The 10419-nt window shown below is 42.5% G+C and overlaps 1 protein-coding gene across 1 annotated transcript in view; it reads left to right on the top strand.

The window, feature by feature from the left end:
* Positions 1-10419, top strand: part of WDR76 (WD repeat domain 76) — a 46156-nt gene that overhangs the window by 29093 nt on the left and 6644 nt on the right. The window contains 3 exon segments of the mRNA XM_011993818.1: positions 5651-5868; positions 7255-7407; positions 9875-9928. Coding sequence (XP_011849208.1) covers positions 5651-5868; positions 7255-7407; positions 9875-9928 — 425 coding nt within the window.

Below are 10419 nucleotides of genomic sequence, written 5' to 3'. Positions count from 1 at the left end.
AGCTAATTTTTGTATTTTTAGTAAAGATGGGGTTTCTTTTTCTTTTCTTTTTTTTTTTTTTTGAGACAGAGCCTGTATCTGTCGCCTAGGCTGGAGTGCAGTGGTGCGATCTTGACTCACTGCAACCTCCACCTCCTGGGTTCACTCCTTTCTCCTGCCGAGTAGCTGGAACTACAGGCGCCTGCCACAACGCCCGGCTAATTTTTTGTGTTTTTGGTAGAGACAGGGTTTCACCGGGTTAGCCAGGATGGTCTCCATCTCCTGATCTCGTGATCTGCCTGCCTCGGCCTCCCAAAGTGCTGGGATTACAGGCGTGAGCCACTGTGCCCGGCCGAGATGGGGTTTCATCATATTGGCCAGGCTGGTCTGGAACTCCTGACCTTGTGATCCACCTGCCTCAGCCTCCCAAAGTGCTGGGATTACAGCGTGAGCCACTGCGTCTGGCCAGATTTTCCTACTCTGAACATTTCACATAAATGAAATCTTACAATTTGTGGTCGTTTGTGACTGATTTCTTTAGCAAAATGTATTCAAAGTTCATCCATGTTGTAGCCATGTATCAGTACTTCATTCCTTTTTATGGCTGCATAATATGCCATTGTATGGGTATTCCACATTTTATTCATCTGTTCATCAGTTGATGAACATTTGTATTTCTTCTTTTTTTTTTGAGACGGAGTCTCGCTCTGTCGCCTAGGCTGGAGTGCAGTGGCGTGATCTCTGCTCACTGCAAGCTCTGCCGCCTCCTGGGTTCGTGCCATTCTCCTGCCTCAGCTTCCCGAGAAGCTGGGACTACAGGTGCCCGCCACCACGCTCGGCTAATTTTTTTTTGTATTTTTAGTAGAGACAGGGTTTCACCGTGTTAGCTAGGATGGTCTCGATCTCCTGACCTTGTGATCCGCCCACCTCGGTCTCCTAAAATGCTGGGATTACAGGCATGAGCCACCACACCCAGCCGAACATTTGTGTTTAAATTATTTATTTATATATTTATTTCTGAAGCAGAGTCTTGCTCTTTTTGCCCAGGTGGCAGTGCAGTGGTGCAGTCTTGGCTCACTGCAACCTCTGCCTCCTGGGTTCAAGCAATTCTCCTGCCTCAGGCTCCCGAGTAGCTGGGATTATAGGCACGTGCCACCGCGCCTGGCTAATTTTTGTATTTTTAGTAGAGATGGGGTTTCACCATGTTGGCCAGGCTGGTCTTGAACTCTTGACCTCAGGTGATCCACCCACTTTGGCCTCCCAAAGTATTGGGATTACGGGTGTGAGCCACCATGCCTGGCCTTATTTATTTTTATTTTTTTGAGATGTGAGTCTTACTCTGTCACTCCAGCTGGAGTGAAGTGGCTTGATCTCGGCTCACCGCAGCCTTTGCCTCCTGGGCTCAAGTGATCCTCCCCGCTAAGCCTCCTGAGTAGCTGGAACTATAGGCATGCGTCACCATGCTTGGCTAATTTTTGTATTTTTAGTAGAGATGGTGTTTTGCCATGTTGCCCAGGCTGGTCTCAAACTCCTGAGCTCAAGTGATCTGCCCACCTTGACCTTCCAAAGTGCTGGAATTACAGGCGTGAGCTACCACGCACGGCTGTAACTTATATTTCAATAAACCTGACTTTAAAACAATAGGTGGAGAACTCCTACAGCTTCATTAAAAAAGCTAACCCAATTAAAAAATGGGCAAAGGATCTGAATAGACATTTCTCTAAAGAAACAGAAATGGCACTGGGCGTAGTAGCTCACACCTGTAATCCCAGCACTTTGGGAGGCTGAGGCAGGTGGATCACCTGAGGTCAGGAGTTTGAGACCAGCCTGGCCAACATGGTGGAACCCCATCTCTACTAAAAATACAAAAATTAGCCAGGTATGGTGGCAGGCACCTGTAGTCCCAGCTACTTGGGAGGCTGAGGCAGGAGAATCGCTTGAACCCAGGAGGTGGGGTTTTCAGTGAGCTGAGATCGTGCCACTGCACGTTAGCCTGGGCGACAGAGCAAGACTCTGTCTTAAAAAAAAAAAACAAAAACACCACAAATGGCAAATAAGCACATGAAAAGATTCTAAGCACTAGGGAAATGCAAATCACAATGAGATACCACTTTACACTCACTAGGATAACTACACTTGCCAGTAATAACAAGTGTTGGCAATGATGTGGAAAAATTGAAACTCTTATCCATTGAGAATTGGTATGTAAAATGGTATAGTTGGTTGGGGAAAGTTTGACAGTTCCGTAAATGTTAAACAGAGTTACCATATGACCTAGCAATATCCCTCCTAGGTATACATCCAAGAGAAATGAAAGCAGAAGTCCACACAAAAACTTGTACAGGAATGTTCATACCAGCATTATTTGCAATAATACAAAGAATAGGTCAGGCACGGTAGTTCACACCTGTAATCTCAGCACTTTGGGAGGCTAAGGAGGGTGGATCACTTGAGCTCAGGAGTTCAAGACCAGCCTGGCCAGCATAGTGAAACTGCACTATATTCTTAGTAGACTAAGAATACAAAAACTAGCCGGGCATGGTAGCGTGCACCTGTGGTCCCAGCTACTCGGAAGGCCTGAGGCATGAGAATCACTTGAATCTGGGAGGCAGAGGCTGCAGTAAGCTGAGATAGTGTCACTGCACTCCAGTCTGGGTGACAGAGGGAGACTCTCAAAAAAAAAAAAAAGGTACATATGGTACAATTTACCATTTTAGGTGTACAATTCTGTGAGTTTTGGTGAATTGTGTACACCTGTGTAACTATCATAATCAAGCTAATAGAGCCGGGCGTGGTGGCTCATGCCTGTAATCCCGGCGCTTTGGGAGGCTGAGGCAGTGGATCACTTGAGATGAGGAGTTCGAGACCGACAGGGCCAACATGGCGAAACCCTGTCTCTACTAAAAATACAAAAAATTAGACGGGCATGGTGGCTCACGCCTGTAATCCCAGCTACTCAGGAGGCTGGGCCAGGGAGAATCACTTGAACCCAGGAGGCGGAAGTTACAGTGAGCCAAGATTGCACCATTGCATTCAAGCCTGTGTGACAGAGTGAGACTCCATCTCAGAAAAAAAAAAAAAGAAAATTTCCATTTCCCTCAAAACTACATCATAACCTTTTGTAGTCATTCTCCCACTGTCTGCAATCCCTGGTAACCACTGATGTGATTACTGTCCCTATAATTTTGCCTTTTCCTGAATGTCAAGCATTTGGAATTAAATGATATATAGCCTTTTGTTTCTGGCTTCTTTTACCTGGTGTAACACTTAAGATTCATTCATGCTATTGCACGTATTTGTAATTTGTTTCAGTTACCACTGACTGAACAGGTACCTTATACTAGGCACTATCTTGAGTGTGCTTTATATACATCATTAAGCCTTATAACAGCCTAGAAAATGAGTAATGTTATTGCATTTAACAGGTGAAAAAACTGAGGCAAAGAGAGGTTTATGATGTTGCTCAAGGACATAGATGGCAGAACAAGAATTTACACCAGGATTTGTCTGACTCCAAAGCCCCTGCTCTTAATCATTTAAATATATTGAGTATGCCAAGTTTCATTTGTATATATTGGTCTTTTTGTGGGGTGTGAAGGTTGTGATGCCTTTAGTATATTAATTTATTCTTAGTTTATAATACTTGTTTTTAAAACTAAAAATCAGCAATTCATGATTCAACAGTAAGAATTGTGGTCATCCCCTCTTAGTTGACAGGAAGATTTTTTTTTTATTCTTTATATGCATGAGTCCTAAACCCAAAGTGATTGCATTGTGGATTACATGTGATTAAAAACTTAATAACATGCTCACGATATAGCTGGGCGTGGTGGTGCGCACCTGTAATCTTAGCTACTTGGGAGGCTGAGGCAGGAGAATCACTTGAAGCTGGGAGGAGGAGATTGCAGTGAGCCGAGATTGTGCCATTGCACTCCAGACTGGGCAACAGAGTGAGACTTCGTCCCAAAAAAAAAAAAAATGCTCATGATAAAATATTTACAGTAACTCAGATATAAAAGTAAATCTGTCTGTCCTTCATTTGCATTATCCGCAAGTAACCATTGTTGCGTATCTTGAGTATGCTTCCACAAAGTATACCTGTGCTTACAAAGCATATAGTTACACATTTTTTTCTCCTCTTCTTTATACTAATGGCTTCATACTAATATACATAGCCTTTTGCAACTCTTTTCACTTAATAGTATATCTTGGACAGTTAATGCTATAAAACTACCTTATTCTTTTTAGCATTGTGTGGTATTTCAAAGTAGAGGTGGACCGTCATTTATTTAACCAGATCTCTCTTGGTGGATATTTATGTTGCTTCTTATTGCTATTATAAACAATCTTGCAGCAGACATTGTTACGGATCTCTTAGTGAAATTACTGGGTCCAAAAGTATAAGCATTAATCATTTTGATAGATGTAGCCTGATTAACTGTCAAAAAATGTATATATTTACTCTTCTACTAAGAGTAGGTGAGCATTCAGCTGTGTATCTTGGACTTGGTTGGCAAAGTTACTTTGCATATTAAAATATAATTTCAATTGGGTAGAATTCAGATTCAGTTCTTTTCCTGTTAAGTTTCACAGGGTAGATCTGGAACTGAGGTTTATTGGGTTTGAGAGATTTGGGATGTAGCCCTGACATGGGTAGATGGGCCATTTAGTTGTAGACACAGCTGATCAGTGCCTTTGTTTCCTTTTTTTTTTTTTTTTTAATTTTCAGTTGGATAGAAGGAATAAGTTCTAATGTTCAGTAGCAGAATAGGGTAACTATAGTTAACAACAGTGTATTGTATATTTTAAAATACCCAGAAGAGAGGACTTGAAATGTTCCCAGCACATAGAAATGATAAATATTCGGCCGGGCGCGGTGGCTCAAGCCTGTAATCCCAGCACTTTGGGAGGCCGAGACGGGCAGATCACGAGGTCAGGAGATCGAGACCATCCTGGCTAACACAATGAAACCCCGTCTCTACTAAAAATACAAAAAAATTAACCGGGCGTGGTGGCGGCGCCTGTAGTCCCAGCTACTTGGGAGGCTGAGGCAGGAGAATGGCGGGAACCCGGGAGGCGGAGCTTGCAGTGAGCCGAGATCGCGCCACTGTACTCCAGCCTGGGCGACAGAGCGAGACTCCGCCTCAAAAAAAAAAAAAAGAAAAGAAAAATATTCAAGGCAATGGACACCCCAAATACCCTGACTGTGTTTCCATTATGTCTTGTGCATCTGATGGGGATGATGAGAGGAGAAATGAGGTTATTTGGGTAAAGTGTTTTATAACCCTTTTACCAAAGAATTTATGTTTTGGCTTTCTTTTTTTTTTTTTTGAGACGGAGTCTCACTCTGTCGCCCAGGCTGGAGTGCAGTGGCGCGGATCTCCACTCACTACAAGCTCTGCCTCCCAAGTTTATGCCATTCTCCTGCCTCAGCCTCCCATGTAGCTGGGACTACCGGCGCCTGCCACCACGCCCGGCTAATTTTTGTATTTTTTGTAGAGACAGGGTTTCACCATGTTAGCTAGGATGGTCTGGATCTCCTGACCTCGTGATCCGCCCGTCTCGGCCTCCAAAAGTGCTGGGATTACAGGCTTGAGCCACCGCGCCTGGCTGTTTTGGCTTTCTTTACAAGAAGAGTGTGATACAAGCTGATTGTTACTTATATTCTTAGGTATATAGAAATGAAAGAAATAGCTTTTCCTCCTTCGACTTCTTGTCAGAAGATGCCTCCACTTTGATAGTAGGACACTGGGATGGAAATATGTCACTGGTGGATAGACGGACACCTGGAACTTCTTATGAGAAACTTACCAGTTCTTCTATGGGAAAAATAAGAACTGTTCATGTCCACCCAGTGCATAGACAGTATTTTATCACTGCTGGATTGAGGTATGGTCTTTATAAGACTTTATGACTTAGACCTTTTAATGTCAAAATTACATGGGTTAGTTTGGTTGTCAAAGATACTGTAATAAAATATTACAAAAGGTATTACTTTTGTAATACCCAAAGGCCAAGTAATTTTCCTTTCTACACTGATTGAGACTTGAGTGATTTCTTTTTTTTTGAATAAATACTTTTAGATTTAATAAATAGTGAAAATGCTGAAAGAAATTTTTTTTCTTGGCGTTTTGCCATGTATTTGCCATGTATTTGCTTCTGATCATGTATTTGCTTCTGATCTTACGAGAAGAAAGTTTAAATTTTAAGGGAAAAAAGTTATATGTGACCTATAACTTGTTGGCCTGTGTTAGCTTTTTTCTTGGAAGGATTGAAAAACCAACTAGAAACTTGACAGCCGGGTGTGGTGGCTCATGCCTGTAATCCCAGCACTTTGGGAGGCTGAGGCAGGCAGATCACTTGAGGTCAGGAGTTTGAGACCAGCCTGGCCAATATGGTGAGACCCTGTCTCTACTAAAAATACAAAAAATTGCCAGGTGTGGTGGCATGCACATGTAATCCCAGCTACTTGGGAGGCTGAGGCAGGAGAATCACTTGAACACAGGAGGCAGAAGTTGCAGTGAGCCAAGATTGCACCACTGCCCTCCAGCCTGGATGACAGAGTGAGACTCCATCTCAAAAAAGACAAAACAAAACAAAAAACTTGTCTTTCTATATGCACTGGATCCATGTATCTGCTATAGTTTTGGAACGTGTCTAGTATTGTACTTGTTATCTATACCAGTTTTGGGAAAACTGATGGAGTATTAGAGGGTGCTGTCGTTTTTTTTTTTTTTTGAGATGGAGTCTTGCTCTTTTGCCCAGGCTGGAGTGAAGTGGCGCAATCTCACCTGACTGCAACTGCCGCCTCCCATGTTCAAGCGATTCTTCTGCCCCACCTTCCCGAGTAGAGTTCTGTCTTTTTTTTTTTTTGAGACGGAGTTTTGCTCTTGTTGCCCAGGCTGGAGTGCAATGGTGTGATCTTGGCTCACTGCAACCTCTGCCTCCCAGGTTCAAGTGATTCTCCTGCCTCAGCCTCCTGAGTAGCTGGGATTACAGGCATGCACCACCATGCCCAGCTAATTTTGTATTTTTAGTAGAGATGGGGTTTCTCCATGTTGAGGCTGGTCTCGAACTCCTGACTTCAGGTGATCCGCTTGCCTCGGCATTCCAAAGTGCTGGGATTACAAACGACCCACCGCGCCCAGCCGAGAGTTGTGTCTTAAATGTTCCTCAGTATAGCAAGTATGTGAGTGTCTAACTTATGTTTAGCCCTGTTGTAGAGGCTCATTACATGTACTATGGCAACATTGATCATTGTTTCTCCCATTACAGGGATACTCATATTTATGATGCAAGGCAACTGAAGTCCAGGGGAAGTCAGCCTTTGATTTCTTTGACTGAACATACAAAGAGCATTGCTTCTGCCTATTTTTCACCTCTTACTGGTAACAGAGTGGTGACCACATGTGCCGATTGTAATCTGAGGTAAATGGGGAAGGTAGAAATGTTTTTAAGGAATGTAAAGATTCTATAGCTATTGTGTCAGTAAACCAAAAGCTTTGTTTACTGCTGTTCCCTATTAAATTGCTAATGTTATTGTTTAGTAGTCATATCTAGGTTTCTAAAGACTGATGACCTGTATTTAATGGCTTTTCAGCAGTTTTTGGGTCCTGGAAATTTCCTTGAGACTGGCAAAGGTCCGTTGCTACCCTGAGGGGTTTATGGTCCAGCTTTCCTTTAAGCACTGAAGAATCCCCGAAACCAGGTTGTGAGAAGGAGATAATTTTAGCATACTTTGGGGTCAGTGTGATCTATACTGCAAGTGAAGTGCTGAATGGAAATTGCAGAGCCCCAGACCGTGAGCAGACAGAAAATAGCAAAAACTGGGGTTCTATACAAGCTATTGGATATGGTTTTATAGTTCTAGGGTTTTAGCTTTAGTACTTTTCTATAGCTACTTCCCAAAAATGGATTTAAAGTGTAATATAAACCGATTGAACAAAAAACAAAACAGTGTCAATAAAGATGTCGGGAACATTAGTGTAATCACAAAGGAAAATTATTTTGTTCTCTTTTAGAATCCCTGATTTTGCTTAAAATTGCAAGCCCTTTTCAGTTTCTAAGAGTTTTACCTTAAGCTATTTTGGAATTCCTACATTATTCAGTTGAGTGTATACTGTGCACCAGGCTCCAGAATGGCACCCAGTTTCTGTTTAAACCCACCTGTTGGGAAGAGTGTGGTCTGCAGTGTGTGACAGTTGTCCAGTTAGTTTCTAGCAAAGTCTGTGAGTATTACCAGATGGTGCAGAAAGAGAGTCACCAGGGAATGGTAGTCCAGCATCCCCTTTCCACTCATTCAGTTTCCTTTGTCTCGAAAGCTACCTGTTCTGTTTCTGTTCATTTACACTGCAGTTTAGTCTTGTTACATTAACTATTAGTGGTTTGGCTTTCTACTAATCTATTTAGGCAATAAGCTCTAGTGCCAAGCAACCATACTAGAAAAGCTAGGCACAAGGAGAAGAGAAGAAGGAGGTGGTGATGCTGTTAGTTTCCTTCTGCTGAAGTGCTCAGTGGAGGCTTCTAGACTGTTCTCTAACTGCTGTATAAAATCTCCTCTCTTTGGCCAGGTGTAGTGGCTTATGCCTATAATCCCAGCGTTTCGGGAGGCTGAGGTGGGAGGATCACTTGAGCCCAGGAGTTTGAGACCAGCCTGGGCAACAGAAAGAGACCCTGTCTTTACATAAAAAATTAGCCAGACATGGTATTGTGTGCTTATAGTCCCAGCTACTTGGGAGGCTGAGGTGGAAGGATCACTTGAACCTGGGAGGTTGAGGGTTCGGTGACCTGTGACAGTGCCATTGCACTTCAGCCTGGGCATCAACTGAGATGCTGTCTTTTGAAAACCAAAACACAACTCCTCCTTGGTTGCTGGTTGATCTTAGTCTGGAAATGACACTATCAGGCCTTCAACTGATGAGTCTCAGGGAAACTGCTCTTGATACACAGATGTACTTTTAGGTGATTTGTACATTTTCAGACCATATCCTTTATGTCCCATATTATTGTGAATTGTGGATATAATTTTACAGTTCAGATTATCACTTTAGAATGTGCATTTTATTTCTATTCATTTATCATTATTAATGTTTTTTTTAGAGACAAGATCTCTTTGTTGCCCAGGCTAGAGTGCAGTGGCATGATCATGGCTCACTGCAACCCTGACTGGCTGGGCTCCAGCAATCTTACTGCCTTAGCTTCCAAGTAGCTGGGACTAGAGGCATGCGCCACATACCTAGCTATTATTATTATTTTTTATTTTTTTTGTAGAGATAGGGTCTCACTATGTTGCCCAGGCTGGTCTCAAACTCCTGGCCTCAAGTGATCCTCCCACCTTGGCCTCAAAGTGCTGAGATTACAGGCATGAGCCACAACAGCCAGCCAAATGATTTCTACACTAAACTGTAAGCACTGACTTATTTTATAAAACATCTTGCAACTTTTGTTTAGTATTTTAGCCAAGATTTGTTGGAGCCTGATCCTACCCCCGCTGTTTTTTTTTGTAGACAGGGTCTTGCTCTGTTGCTCATGCTGGAGTGCAGTAGTGTGATCATAGCTCAGTGTAATCTCAAACTCCTGGGCTTAAGTGATCTTCTCACCTCAGCCTCCTGAGTAGCTTGGACTACAGGCATGTGCCCCACGCCCAGCTAATTTTTAAATTGTTTGCACAGATGGGTCTCACTGTATTGCCCAGGCTGGTCTCATACTCTTGGCCTCAGGTGATCCGCCTGTGGATTACAGGCATAGGCCTCTAAACCTGGCCTGATCCTACATATTTTTAAATGACAATTATGTATTTCATACCGTGAATTAATGAGAAGCTTGTTAAATACACTGATATTTATTTCAGAAAGTTTTTAAGAAACAAAATAATGTCTTACTCTCTATTTTGCAGAATTTTTGACAGCAGCTGTGTATCTTCTAAGATTCCTCTCCTCACCACCATCAGGTAGGCTTCTATATGCCAAATAATGTAGATGTGGATTACCATGAACCGTTTGTTGCAGTGCATACATGAGACATCTGATTGTCAAAGATATGTAGTAGTCCTGATTTTTGAATACAAAAATTATAAGTGTCCCAGTTTGCTAGTTCCTATCCGGAAGGGTTCTTGCTTCTAGGTTCTCTGTGTCTGTAGAGGTTCAGTCTCTTGTAGTCAGTAGCTGTTCTCTGCAGGTGGGAGGTTATTGTTGGTTAAGGTTAATGACTTTATTCTGAACTAAATTACTCATGTTATCTTATTGAAGAAGACTGTAATTATTCACTTGCTGATGAGGCTGTCTGAAGCTCTGAAGCTCTGTTTATTTGTGTCTGTTTATTCTGGGCCTAGAGGGTTTCCCCATCTTCCCACTTCATTTCTTTGATTATACTCTTATATCAACTACTTCGAATGTGTGTGTGTGTGTGTGTGTGTGTGTGTGTGTGTATATATATATATAT

This window comes from Mandrillus leucophaeus, unplaced genomic scaffold, assembly GCF_000951045.1.
Source record: "Mandrillus leucophaeus isolate KB7577 unplaced genomic scaffold, Mleu.le_1.0 Scaffold1114, whole genome shotgun sequence".
Taxonomy (NCBI): domain Eukaryota; kingdom Metazoa; phylum Chordata; class Mammalia; order Primates; family Cercopithecidae; genus Mandrillus; species Mandrillus leucophaeus.
Note: the sequence above shows the minus strand (reverse complement) of the source record. Positions and strands in the feature narration are given on the sequence as shown.